Here is a 15,258-nt window from a genome sequence, read left to right as displayed (position 1 = left end):
TTCCTTAACTGATAGTTGAAAGTGCCAACAATCCATTATTCATTAATAATCTATAAGATACAAAACACGTTTATTTAAAAAAAAAATTCTAATTTTCTTTGACATTTTTTTCCCTTTTTTTTTTTAAATAATTTTTTTTCTCATGGCTTTGCCAGACAAATAAGGTGACAATGATGTGCAGTTATTGCCATTTCTGTAATTCAAGTTTTTATTTCATTTATCTTTGGTGTTTGGCAATACAGACTTATACATTGTGAGATGTTTCTTATTATGCACATTACATGCCATATCAATGGCGTGGCGAGACAAAGGTAATATGAAAATAAAATATAAATAAGACCATTTGTATAAAGAGTATATTAATAATTACATAGCTGAGAAACATATCATAAAACAGATTCAAATGTTGGATGCACTCATAAGCCGGTATTCATGCTGCAAGTTCATCGGGAAGTGTGATGGAAGTCCAGAACAGGTCCCAGATTGATGCCTTGGTCTTATTTCTATTGTTCATCCTGCTGAGCATAAGTTCATATGAAGCTGTTTTTGTCATGATGTTTACCCACTCTTTCAGTTCAGGGGGTTTGGGTGTTTTCCACAACTTAAGAATTGTCCTGGCAGCTGTTGTAGTCCCTGCCATGATTACAGAAAATTCTTCGCTTGATATATTGGGTATTTGGCTTCTGTCCCCTAATAGGCATATTCTGGGCGATATCACTACCCAGCCAGTTAATCAGATTATCCACAACTGTTTTCCAAAAAGGTTGTATAACAGGGCATTCCCAAGTTATTGCCATTTCTATACTATAGATTAAATATTCATGGTTTAATAGGTTACACTCTCAATACTGATTCATCAATTAATAATAAATCATTCTACTCCAAACCTGTGCTGCTGCAGTGTTTAGTTTTTCATCCATATGTCCTGGTTTTCATTGGCCTTTTTGAGATCAGACAGTCTTATTGGCTACAAAAATGCAGATGAAAGGTTTGGACATTACTTCAACTTGTATTCTGTACTTAATTAGAATTTTGTAGATTACATAGTGTAATCATAGTGCAACTTTAAACACAATGCTGTGTTATCTGTGACATTTTGTAACATCAGATTGTTTGTGTTCTGTTGATTCTGTTAAAAACAAACTCCTCAATATAATTCATAACTTTTATTCATTAAAATGAATTCATTTCTAATTGATGCACCAAATCATCAGTATTATAAATTAATAATTAAGAATTACTAACTTTCACACAAATTGTAAAAAAAAAAAATCCACTAATACCTTTTGGCTTCAATGCATTTGGGACCTGAAATATATGAAAATAAGATCTAATTCTAAAAGGCTGTGAAGTATTTTGTTAAAAAACTTCAGTGAGTGAACATTTGAAGACGTTGGATCAGTAGAACTTCACTCAGATGTAGAGTTCTGCAGAGTTCCATTCTTTAGAAATAGATTTGAGGCCATATTCACAAAGCTTCCTAGTTCTGACAAAAGATTTATGAAGTGGTGACAGTGTCTTGGATTTGATTCCTTAGATTAAATCTTTGAATTTAAAAATTACCATTCACAAAGGCGCTTATTCTTCAACACAGCAGTGTTCAGAGTGAGGAGGGGAACTTTATGCAGTTTGAGTAAAACACAAAATGGCTGCAGGAATTACAGGATTTTTTAAAATTATTATCTGGTGATGTTGCCGTGTGTGTTCTCAGAACTGTAGTAGTGTGGTGGAGCCATGTTCTTCTGACTGGGATGCTGGATACAGGTGACACAATTCATAGTCACTGATAGTAGAAATGGGCCTAACATACATGTTTTTGATGGTTGGGTAAACTGGAGCACCTGGAGGAAACACACACTTTTTGGTATAAAACGTCATCACCTTATCATTTTATCTATTATTAGATATTTGATTATTCAAATATTGACCTTTGACAACCAAATTCTAATCAGCTCCTCTTTGAGTCCAAATGGATATTTGTGCCAAGTTTCCCTCTGGATGTTCTTGAGATATCGAGAACATGCAAACTCCACACAGAAAGGCACTACCTTCTTTACATATCACACAGTGTAGGTCTGTGATTTTGTCAGCAGACTGTAAACTGACCCAGCCTGGATCAGTCATCACACCCAGATCACATTCATCATCAACACAACAGTGCTGATGTGTGTTGCCTTTAGTGACCACAGTGTTATCATAACTAATGAAACTGATGAGCAAAACTACAAAAATGAGAAATAAGTTGTAATTCCTTTAACCTCAAAAGTGACTGCATTCTGTTTCTTCTGTAACATAATAATCAATGATCGGTTCCAAATTTTAGATTAATCTGCAATTAGTCAGAGTGATAAACAGTTAAATGTATTTTATAAGATTATAAACAGGCTATGATTATTTTGTGATGGTTCTAGGTTCTAACATATGAGAAAAGGCTAAAAAATGAGTACAAAAATAAAACCAAAAAAGGTTGGAAACTTTTCTGTTTGTGATCAATAAGCGTACTTTGTTTCAAAATTTGAGGCTTTAACACAAAAATTCAGTGAATTATAGGTGCTGAGATAAAAAGTGTTACAACTGTCCCTGGTCTCCCCTACTTTATTTATAATTGATTCTAATTAATGAATTATGTGTATTTTAATGTCAGGAAACTGGAACTGGAGACCACTTGTTAAGTTTTATTGACAGAGACAATGATAGCTGCTAAGCAACTAAAATGCATCTCCTCTTGTGCAAAAAGTAACAATATAACAGCTGCAATTTGCATGTGGTCAGCATGACTGTCTACGGCTGAAATGAGTAAAAATAATCACATTTTCTTTGCCTTTAGTGCAGTTTATTTAAAACAACATTTAAGGTACCAGCAGCATTGTATTTTTTAATTTAACAAAGTTATTGCACAATTTGAAAACAGTCAAAACGGCCTCCTTGGCTGTTCTACTGTTAGTTGGAAACTGTTTTGATGATTGTTATTTGTAACGCAAAGACACTTCATGGTTCCAGCTTCACAGATGTGAAGATTTTATGGTTTTACTTTTACTTACTTAAATAGTTATGTTTTGTTGTTGTTTTTAATGTACAGTTGTTCACTTTCTGTCAGTGTTTGTGTTGGGTTTGTTAAGGTGGTGTGGTGGTTTATGTTGGTATTTGTTATATTTGTGCTTGTTTAGAGACTTTTTGGTCAACACCATTAATGAGAGGTCCAGTAAAATTCATCACTCCAGCTGGAGTTCATAGAGATGAGTCAGAATTACTGTCCTGACTGCACTGCACACACCTGGAATGAGCAAGAAGACAATTATGTCATTTTAATAGAGCATATGTGATGATAACTGAGCTTGATTAGAAAGTAAATCTCAGTAATTCTTGAAATAATACATGGGGCAACAGCAGGACCTATATACATTTTTATATAAACTGATAAGCAGAAGTGAAAATATAATTTCCTAATGATTCCTTAAGAATCCTAGTTTTGGAACTGGTTTCACTTTAGATAATGTTGTGAATGGCCAACCCTGTTTTCAGGTGTTTTCTGTTTGTCATCAATCTGCTGATGAAGCGGTTAGATTTTGGTGGTCAAAGGTCACTGTGACCTCACAGAGCACAGTTTGGGCCATAAGTCAAGATTTCATGCACTAATTATGACAACATTTCATACAAATATCCAATAGGACAAAATGATGAGGTGATTACATTTTCTATCCAAAAGGTCAACTTCACTGTGACATAATGTTCAGGTCTGTATCAGTCACCTGTCCTCCTCTGTAAAAATAGTCTCTGAGTGAAGACAGCAAATTATTCACTGGAATCACATGTGTATAATGAGAATACATTTTGCCAAAAAGTACATACCTTTTACTTTACTTTACAAAGTACATTTTCTAATATCAATACATGCTATATTGTTTTCATGATGCATTTACAGAACCTTGTAACTCTCTGAAACCATCTAATGATGCACTGACCTGCTTGTAGACCTCTCTGCTACACAAAGTCTATAGAAACACCTATAAAAACTTCAACATAGAAATACAATAAAAAACTTAAAGGACAGCTATTGTCATTTTGTGATGTAACTGTATTAAAATCACATCATAAATTTAGATTGAAGTTAACTGTAAGGAGTTCTTTAAGTCTGTTAAATAACTGAGATTTCTTTCTGTCTTCAGAGACAGTATATACATGAATTATGTGGTATTTTTCACCCTGACAAAAACAATCCAACTTTAAAAGCTACCTGGAATAATGAATAATTATAATAATATCTTGAGATTTAATTTTGTCTTTCTCTTGCCATCACCATTACCACTTTTTGTTTGAATGACAGAGGGAGAGCTTGCTTGTCCTTGTTACAGAGAGGACCTGGATGTCATATTTTCTTCTTTTACATCAGTCCCATTTGAGAGGAGCTACTGTGATTGGTTTCCTTCTGTGAGGAACACAGCATGTGACCAATTGCATTTTAGAAAAGAAAAAACACTAACAGCTGACTTCAAAGCTGTGCTTAGTCAAAAAGTAACAACAACCTTCCGAGAAATGTAGTAGAGTCAAAAGTACAATATTTGTCTTTGAAATGTAGTGGAGTGAAAGTCATAGGTTTCCAAAAAAACAAATACTCAAGTACAGATACTCAAAAAATGTACTTAAGTACAGTACTCAAGTAAATGTACTTCACTACTGTCCACCACTGCCTAAAATGTCATGTAGGATGTTGTTATCCACTCCTCCCTCATTCTTCTTTCGTAAATCTTGCCCTCTGTCGGCACCTACTTAACCTGAAATGACCACTAATGTTGATGAACTGATTTATAATGAAGGAGGGAAGAAAATAAAGCTGGGACAGAGAGACAAGATAGCTAGTGTTGGTGAGAAACCCCTGGCAGAAATGTGAGACAGACAAAAGGAAGGAAGTCTGCTCACAGAGGCTCTCTGTGTGGCTCAGGACTGTGTTGACTTGAAGCGATCCCCCTGTGTTTGGCTCCCGGTGGGGCCCTCCTCCATCACACTGCTCTACTTAGCATTAGCTGAGCGAGCAACGCGGCCGGCGACCGCTGTGTACCAGTGAATCAGGGTATTAAGCTGCATGATAAAGCCTGTGATGCTGCGGGCCACGTTCAACTCCCACTGACGCATCTCACTGCAGTCCTCTGTGGACACTTTACCGCCTTCAATTACACATCAGCTTTGTGCCTACACATGCACCTCACTCCTCCGTGCTCCTCTTTAATGGGGCACCACAGAGCCTGGGGGCTGTTGGGAAACATTTGGGGAGGAATTCCGACACAACAGAACTGCAGTGTGTGTTGGTGTGCGAGACGGATCCGTCTGTATTTGAGTTTTAATTTCTTTCTTGTTAAATCTCAATGAGAAATATCTCAGAGCAGCTTTAGGTGCTCACATTTCCCCCAATAGATGTGCCGTGTTATTAGCAGCCCTTTATTGGCTTGTAGGTCTCATTTACGAGGCTCAGTCGAACCATTTCACTCCATCTCTCTGCTCATTATATGATGTAGGCTTATCATGGGAGGTAGTAAAAGCCCTATATTGTTTCTGTAAAACAGAAACATGTAAGAGCTGATTTTTCTTACGTCTTCATTTTTTAAGACAATAGATTCCATTGTTATGCCCTTTATTTGGGCTAACGAGGCTCCCCACACCTTCAAGGCACCCACGGCTGAAGGTGGTCTGGACCCTCCTGTCTTCCAACATTATTATTGGGCCTGTAATGCCAGATCGTGGGTTTTCTGGAATCATACTGCAGCTGTGGCTTGGCAGGAGAGCAGCTTCAGTCCGATGATGGCCCGAGATTGAGTCTTGTATCAATATCACTCACTGGAGCCTCCTCAATGGCCCTTTTATTTTCTAAAGCAAATCTGCCCCTCAACAGTGTTGGGATGTTTACTTTAGAAATGCATACAATACAGTTACTAAGGGTATGTATCTCACTGAATGAGACCAATTCAATCTGTATCTCGATATATGTTCAAAGACACGATACATTTTAAAAACTTAAATAGCCAAAGATTCGGTACGATATTCAGCTCTATCACGATACAGTAAGAGACAATGCAATATATTTTATATATATTTTATTATATATTTACATTTTGATACTGTTAATGCTGTATTTCTAGGGTACTGAGAAAAAGAAATCCTGATAGTTTTAGAGAGAAGGAGACATTACAGTGGTGTTAACATGTTATTATGAGTCTCATGTGTAAATGAGATCCTGTAGCCTACATGAGAATCTGTGAGCAAATTTTAAAACTGTTTAAAATGCATTTCAGCAGTAAGATGATCTGCTGCTCTGTTTCATATGAAGAGTGCTGTGGTTTTGATTGAACTTGACTTTGTAGAGGAAGTGGTGTGTGGAGGAACAGTGATGCTACATGTTACCTGCTCTCCCAGTGACATGATGTCTCTGTGAGACTTGTGTCTCTGTACTCTGCTGTCTGTCATATTTTGCATAAATGATTTGCAGCAGTGTTTCTCATCTTTCTTATAAAACCCAAACCAACGTCAGTCAGTGCAACATCAGTTCTTTCTGTCAGTTCTGTTTTCAATGCCTCCTGTTTTGAGTAAATGAAGAGGAGACAGAGGAGAGGGAGGGGAGGAGCGCTTGTTTTGTGTGAGCGTCCACTGAGAGCAGAGCAGGCAGAGGCAAAGGGAGAGAGAAAATGGAGGAAAGTCACAGCAGTTGTTCCCACATGTCAAAAATGAAACATATGAGATGTATCAGTACGTTACTGCTGCATCAGCTTTTTCTGATTCATGTTCAGTTTTTTATGGATACAGGCTGTCTGAACGGATGCACTCATATCTTACACATTGCCCTATGCATCAGATGCATGAGTGAATCATTACACCCCTAACAGTTACTCATTACCTGTTAAAAATGTAGTCAGTGATTAAAGTATCACAATTTTAAAGTAATGTAGCTTGATTACTTTCTGTTACTTTTGGATTACTCCAGTATAAAATAAGGTGAAATTGTTCAGATGCATATAGTGTTTTTGGTGAAAATATTCACATTTAAATAGCTAATATCAGAGAGTTTTTTCTTTATTAAAGGATGACTAACTGACTAATGTTTAATTGATTAATTAATCCTGTCACAATCTTTTACAGTCTACAGTTACAGTTAATCTACAGTTATCCTTTTTTGTATCCAGATTATGTAATCTCATTACATGTAATCCATTACTCCCTAAGAATGCCCATCAAACAATAAAAGGATGACTTTATTTTGGTTAACATGTCAGAACCCCTGTTTTACGCCTGGCCTGATGAGGGCCAGTCTACTATTGAGGAGCTCTATTATTAACGACCTTTTGCATCTTTTGCATAACTTCAGGAGTAATTTAATCTCCCTCTTTGTCACTTCTTTCAGTATCTGCAAATTAGAAGTTTTGTCAGGCAGCCCCTACCTCATTTTGATATGATCCCAAACAACACAGATTTTATGAACTTATGACTACAATCCCTACCTCCAAACATTTCATTTCACAATTTGACAGTCTCTCTTTGACAGCCTCCTCTCTCCACATTACAGAAGCATGGGTGGTTGAAGAAGAGTTATGGATGAGAGGGTTGTGTAGGATTAAAGCATGTTCTGTCAATGCTACACTTGAACTCAGTTTAAAATCATCCATCGGCTGCACTTTTCTAAGACCAAGCTGAACAAAATCTTTCCTTCTGTCTCTGCTATCTGTGATAAGTGTACGTCAGGTGACGGGACCCTAGGCCATATTTTCTGGTCTTGCCTAAAACTCACAAGTTGCTGGTGTGACACTTTTAAGTTGTACAGTGACATACACTGCGGTCAGCTAACCCCTGATGGTCTGTTTGTGATATTGGATTGCTCTGACTTTTATTTGACTCATAACAAAAAGAGTTATCCTGAGAGAGTAGAAATCTGTCCTCTTGTCTATATCTTGAAGAAATTTGGTACAGACTGTTCAATGCCCACCACAAGTTTCTTAAGATCTGGGGACTTTTTATTGATCATATTAGGAGAGGTGTCATACTGGGACCTAATTACACAGAGTGCACTGTACTGTGCTGTATTGTACTGTACTGTGTTTTCACTTTCTCTGGCCTTCCTCGACCTCTCTCTGTCTTCATAGCATTGACTCTATTTTTGACCTTGTGGACATTCCAGTCATAGTATGTATTGACATGCATGCTGTATGTGCACCTTTTCTGTGAGCTTGCAGTTTGTTTTATTTTGTTCTGTGGTGACTTAAATCATGATGGTGGACATCATGCAAAACACATTACATAAGCATACTTAGATGTCATGGGGAACAGTGCTTGGTCTCTGAGACAGATATTGCACTTTATAAACTTTACAACCATCTTCCAGCTGCATCCTTCCCTCCTTCGCTGTTTTTGAACAAAGCGCAGACTGCAACCTGTCCTCTGCAGGTCTCCCAGAGGCCAACTGGTCTGACCTGTTCTGGATCAGCTGGTTGTGGCAGCCAGATTAAAATAATGCCTCAAGTCCACTTCTCTGTGTGACTTGACATCAGATACACTACCACTAAGGACATGAGGTAAAATGTGTATTTTGAAAGGCTTAAAAAATTGACATAAACTTATAAAATGTTAATATAATATAATTAAGACAGTATCCCTATGAATGATCACTTACTGCCCCAAAACTTCTTTGCAGAAATTCCTGCCAATAAGACAGAAGATGAGCTCTGTTGGCCACACCCGCATTTGTGTTACATCACTGGAAAGCCTAGGATGTGCTTTTAAGAAGACATTAAGTTTTCTAAATAGAGGCCTCACTGTCATGTTCCCCACAGGGGACAGAATTGACTTGCTGGGTCTTAGGACATGTAGCTATTAAATGGCCAAGGAAAAACTCCGAAAGCGGACTGATAGTTTTGGTGGTGAACAGTTTGTGTGATCTCTGCTCTGCTCTCTGAGTGCTCCTGACAGGCCTGGATATCCACTGGTGAAATGCCACCAACCCGTAGTTTACAGTACAGCGACAGTGTGACAGGTCAGTGGTGAAATCGCTGCAGCCAGCCATTCAGCATGTCTAAAGCAGAAATTTGCATAACGGAGCGAGCCCTCTGCAGAGCCGATCCCTGGCTGTCTTCCACACACCACTGAAGCCCCTTTGATTTGCTCAACTGAGAGATCAACAGCAGCTTTATTACTCCAACTTTATTTCATGGTTGGGATTGAAGTGCTGCGTTGTGATTGGTCTTTTATGATTTGAAGACTTCAAGCTGGTGATAATAAACATGGCCGAGCTGTTTCTCATTTGGTTTGTTGGGATGAGGAGAAGCAGTTTAGAGCTGAGCTCAGTGGGAGCACTTGATGTTCATGAAAGCAATTCATTCCACTTGCCATCTCCCATCACCCTCAGCACCATCCCCGCCCTCCTCAGGTCATGAAAACTATTTTCCATGCCTTCCTCCTCATTATCAAATCAAATTAGCATGGTCATTGGACCATAAGGTTATGGGGACATTTGCAGCATTCACAGCCTGTTTATCTATTTATTTATTCATTGGGAATCTGTTAACACCCTCCTGCTCAGCTGTTTATGACTTTCAACTCTATCTGTTTCTGTCTGTCTTCTCCCATCGAAAGCTGCCCATCCTGGTGTCGTCTGTGGTCAGTCTGTATTTCCTGGAGTGGACGGACGTGTTTAAGCCGGTGAAGTCTGGATTCAACTGCCATGACCGCAGCCTGAGTCTGCCCTACATCGACCCCAACCACGAGGTCATCCCCCTGCTGATGCTGCTGAGCCTGGCCTTTGCTGGACCTGCCATCACGGTAATGTCTGCCTGGGTGGTTGAAAGTTGCCATGGTCACTGTTGATCGTCTCAGGATCCACTGTTATTTAATCCAAACCCCGCACTTCCTTTTCTGATGCTTCTAAGGGTATTTCTGTCACAGGTGATTTGTGTTTCAGCATCAATGCGGAAACAGTTACAGAATAAAGGAGAAAAGTGGCAAAATTTGAAGGAGCAGCTGGCTGCAGCATCTACAAGCTACTATAACTTCACTGAGAAAATACTGCCCTGCAAGGTCTGCATTCTAAACTTTAGATTAAAACATGTATTGTAGCGCTATCATAAAATGGATTAATCTTACTCCTGCATTAATATGCATGTTGCATTTTGCTGCTTTCATATACTGTTGGGTAGTTTAATCTACAGTGATGCATCAGATTCTTAGAAATTATGGCATCTTATGTGTACACAGATTGATATTCTCCAGACTCAAATATTGTAATTTACTCCTCTTTGGCCTTAATCAAAAATCACTTTCCCACCGGTTCAGAACGCAGCAGTGAGGCTTCTTACTGGTTTAAACAGATGACATCACATCACTCCCAGTCCTGCCTTTCCTCCACTGGCCTTTTCTCATGATGAGCCCTTTATATTCTTTATCTAGTTTGACCTTCAGAGTTTGTTCTGCAGCTGAGAAGACAACTGCTCTCATTTTCTCTTCTTTTTGAGACATTATATCATCTTTTCAACAATCGGCTTTTCTGGGCTCACAGTGCAGCTTGTTTTAGCCTGGCTTGAGTTAGTGTTGACTACACCAGGATAAATTGTTTTAAAGGAATGGCTTAAGCCTTGAGTAGAAGTTGAAGTTAACTCGGGTCAGGCTTTTCCCCTTAAGTGCAGATTTAGTTATCGCCCTTGATGGAATACCCCCCTGTTCTCATCTTTTTTACTGTTTTGTCTTATTTTACTATGTTTTTGTGTCTTTTGCTTGTGTCTTAGTTTTACTTCAGTTTTAGCTAATTTTTTTTCTTGCTTCAGTTTGACCTCATTGTGTTGCCTTCTGTTATTTTGAATCTGGGGTATCCTGCTCTTTGCTTTGCCTGTCAAAGCACTTTGTAAACTCTGTTTTTAAAGGTGCTATATAAATAAAATTATTTTATACATACACACACACACACATATATATAGATAAATAGATATATGTTGTATATCCCGGAATAGTGTAAAAATATCAGAAGAAATATATTTATAAACCCTATCCCTTGGTACAGAATCATTCCAATACAACTAATATTTAAATTACTTGCCTATAGTAAACTAGTAGTCCCCTTACAAGTGTCAATTTTGGGTCTTTTCAACATGACAACATGTTATGCCTCGCATAGCCAGAGTGCTGTGTCAGCTGTGCCTGTCAGCTGTTTACTACACTGGGAGGCTGCTGACACAGCATTTAAAACAGCTGTACTGTATTTGAAACAGTCAATAGTGAAGCTGTCAGTTCCATTATCTTACATTCATGTAATAAACATACAAATGTCATTTAGATGGATATCTGCATGAGAAATAAAGCTGTTAGCTGTTTCCACTGTAGCAACACACACATTAACAATTACAGTCAATATTATTTAAGTTAGTTTTTGAGTTTATATTTGTATCTAGTTCATCTCATTATATCTGAGTTTTCCTCATATTTATCACTTTTGTGTACATGGAGATTCACCTGGAGTACAGTAATCCTCAGTGGGTCAGACTTTGGCATCAAACGCACTAATGTTTTCACACAAATGCACATCCATACACTGTATAAAAAGCCTTTGCCTCTGGCATGGACTCCCTCTAATAATCCCCACAGAACACACAGACAAGTGTCCCCACACTGTGGCTATAGAAGGTCTGAGTTGAGCTGAGGGTCAGCAGGACAGCTCCCGGCAGGCCAGCTGAGCTCGCTGACTGTTGATCTTATCAGATATGATCCTGTCCACCTCAGGATGCACACGTTCATGCACAGTTGCCAGCCAGGCATGCTATGGCTTCCTCAGAGGCATCTGAAAACATTCATACACACACACATGCACACACACATCAGTGCATTTCTAATGCCTCATTGCATGAAATTACAAGAGCTAATTTTAACACTAATGTAAAGGTTTTGCACTCAGTAAAACCATATGTGCTAATGCTTAGAAGAAGATAATGGTGTAGCTGTTGTGCCGTAACAAGAGACGTAACTAGATGAATTAGACATAACAGATGTAATGAGACAAAATCAATGTAAAAGACATAACAAGATTAATTAAAAGTAACAGAAGACGTAACAAGGTGCAACAAGACAAATAAGATGTAAAAGACAGAACACAATGCATTGAACATAAAAGACCTAACATAAAGATTAAATGTAAAATGCATAACATGACAAATTGAATGGAGAAAACATAACATGACAAAAAAGTCATAATGAGATGAAAACAACAACAACAAACAGAGAAGGAGAATTGAGCATGGAGGAAAGGGTCAGTTAGCTTTGCACAACAATAGCCAGTAGAAATGTCCTTCAGAGGACAACTTTTTTATTTTATACTGTACTTTTACACTTTTACTGCAGTAAACAAGTTGAATCAGAATTTCTAAGTTTTGTCTTTTTACACAATTTTTTACACAAATATCTGTACTTCTCACTTGAGTACAGATTGCATACACTTTTGCCGTCTCTGCAGATGATCAAGGCACATATTTGCTGTACATTATTGCTAGCAAGCAAACTTCTACCTGCCTTGAACCTTTATTGACAATTGTCCATCAGACAGAACAGTCTGCAGGGGTGGAGGGGCTGTTTTATTTTATATTTTACTCATACAGTGTGAGTACTCAGGTCACAACCTTCTTGCCAATCAAACTGTATAATATGAGCAGATAAACATAAGCTTTGGTTTGATTTACTCAGCAGAAGGAGCTGGAATTAGACAACATTTCTAAAATCATATAGTGTCTGCCCAGCTTTAGGCTACATCAGTTGAAGTACTGCACAGCTGTATCATACTGGGTCTGGCCACTAAAAGTAGTCAGTGCAGGATACACCTGTGTTTCCTTGCTCTAAGTTCCTACAGAAGCCTCCTCCTTCCTTGTTTCTTGTCTCCTCGTGTTACATTTAAGGGCTTGTAAGATCATCCATGATGGCATGGTGAGGGGAGGAGAGAGGACAAAAAAGCATGTTGGCGTGATGATATAGGTAAAGATTTTATTGTATATGAGAACATGTAGGAAGGAAGTAATGATTTTATTTCCTCTGAGGTTAAACTGATGAGTGTAATGAATCCACTAGTGTTCATCAGATGACGCTCTTCCTCACTGACTTCATCTCAGACTTGAGTCATGTTTCATGTGGACTACAGCAGCTCCTCTGAAGGTGAGCAGTGAATCATTTCCTTAGTCAAACTGCAGGGCATGTTCACAGTAAGCTGCTTTTTGTAGGAAAATCACAAGCTCGACAGCATTTTGTGCTGACAAAAAACAGACTAAGCTTTAAATACTCCGTCTCCCTGATGATCTGCACCGACAGCTAACAGTAACAACACAGCACAACCACTGCTCGCCATTACTGACTCTTTTCTTTTTGTTAATGGAGGCCACTGAGCGCCCCCTTTTTCTCCAGTTTTTGCTGACCTTAAAGGGGCACTTGACTATTTTCTCTACTTGGAGTGGTATGCATGTGGAAGCCTGCAATTATAATGCATACTGCAAGACTTTAATAGTTTCGGTTGTTGCTGTCTTTGCTTTGATATCTTTATACCCTAAAACATGGTGATGTTAACTGGAAACACCATTTTTTTCACTCGATGTATGAGTTTATTGGAAACAGTTCAAAATGAAAAATTTCAAGTAATTTTGAGCTGGTTCAGCTTTAAGATGTAAGTTCATTGAATAAGTCTGAGTAACTGGTATAAAGTCTTATTTTAGTTTTGTTAAAACAGTAGAGTTAGGCTTGAGAAAACATGTTCAACAATTGCAAGAACCAACAATTGTTTGATTTCCTTTTACATTTTCTCAGTTTCAAGAATCCAACAGCTCCAGCACTGGCACAAAAACAATGAGCCCTTACATCCACTGCTAAGTGCAGGTGGCTTTGCTATCTTACACCAGCCCAGTTGCCATTTTTGACACATTTACAAGATAGCAAATGAACTTAAACCTGGACAAAGGACAACATAAGTAAAAACTGACTAATCTTACCCCACTCACCCCTACTGAAGCTGCAAAGGTGGCAGGATAAAACTGGAGAAGTGAACTGGGCATGTCCAGGTGATCGTCAGTACACCGTTTGACATGCACCAAACATTCTTAGCCAGAATCAAACTTGGGATATTACACTTACATGGTGATGAGCAAGTAGAAGTCATTGGGATGACTGATTTTGTTATAGTGTCACATTCCCAGCTTGAGTGATGAAACCACATTCTCTCCCTAGCTTGTCTCCACCTTACAGGCTCCACATTGGCCTGAACATTAAAACAAGGAATGAGAAAAGACAAAAGCATCTCCAGCTCTCTGCTTAGCGCACAGGGATGCCAGAGCCAGTACCAGGGAACGGTTGAGAAAGTACTAAGACACATAGTTGCTTCTGGCAGAAGAGACACAAAGAGCTAAAATCCACAGCACCATCCCAGACATGTGCAGCAGAGCTGTCTCACCAGCAGGATGAGGGAGGACTCAACTTGCTCACATCACTCTGAACTACGCACATCTCACACAGCTCCTTCTGATAACAGTCAGACAGGATTTTTTTTTACGCTCACACATCAATAGATTCTTCATATCAGCTGATAACACACTCCTCCTCAGAGATCTATCCCTCAGCAACTTGTGGAGCAGAAGAGGACCTGAGGCTTCCCTGTCCTCGTGTCAGGATGCCTTTCTCGGGCTGCAGAGCGATCAGGCTCTGCTACCCGCCCTCAGGGCTAAAGGGAAAATGAGTTTGACTTTAAAGTTATTCTAACAGAGTTCATGTTCCTCTGGTGAAATTACAAGTTGAACATACTCTGGTTCAATCTAGTTCACAGTCATGTAAGAGGACTTGCTGAATGTCCAATCTGCTCACGTTGTCTTTATCCTTAGCAGAGCTGTCGTGACATTTGGGGCCGGCAGGACACCACCTGTTGTCACCAGTAAGAAGCAAACAAGCAAATAATGTTTTTTTTTAATTCTCAAAAAAAAATTTGCTCTTATTTATTTTCTGTTCATATGCCATCATATAAACCATACTAAATTTTATTTGTGTTGTGGATTTTAGTTTCTGTTTATTGGTTTCTGCCTTGATGCTTCTGATTGCGTTCTGATAATTTGTGGCTGCAGTTGGCCTGCGGTGGCCATGGAGAGGGGCTTAAATTTTGAGGAGAAATTGAAAAATTTAAATGTCTCAAACTTTACGATAAAAATTAACCGTGAGTTTAATGTGGAGTGGTGAGTGTTTGTATAAAACAGGATCATAACTTATATTAAACTGTGTGGA

General features: G+C 38.6%; 1 protein-coding gene across 1 annotated transcript in view; it reads left to right on the top strand.

The window, feature by feature from the left end:
- Positions 1-15,258, top strand: part of plppr4b (phospholipid phosphatase related 4b) — a 57,937-nt gene that overhangs the window by 21,571 nt on the left and 21,108 nt on the right. Inside the window, exon 2 of the mRNA XM_084747596.1 lies at positions 9,610-9,795. Within this exon, the coding sequence (XP_084603722.1) occupies positions 9,610-9,795 (186 nt within the window). The remainder of the gene's footprint in view (positions 1-9,609; positions 9,796-15,258) is intronic.

Source organism: Lutjanus erythropterus, chromosome 21 (assembly GCF_056507025.1).
Source record: "Lutjanus erythropterus isolate fLutEry1 chromosome 21, fLutEry1.hap2, whole genome shotgun sequence".
Taxonomy (NCBI): Eukaryota; Metazoa; Chordata; class Actinopteri; order Lutjaniformes; family Lutjanidae; genus Lutjanus; species Lutjanus erythropterus.
The sequence above is the reverse complement of the archived record's forward strand: the minus strand, read 5'-3'. Positions and strand labels throughout refer to the sequence as shown.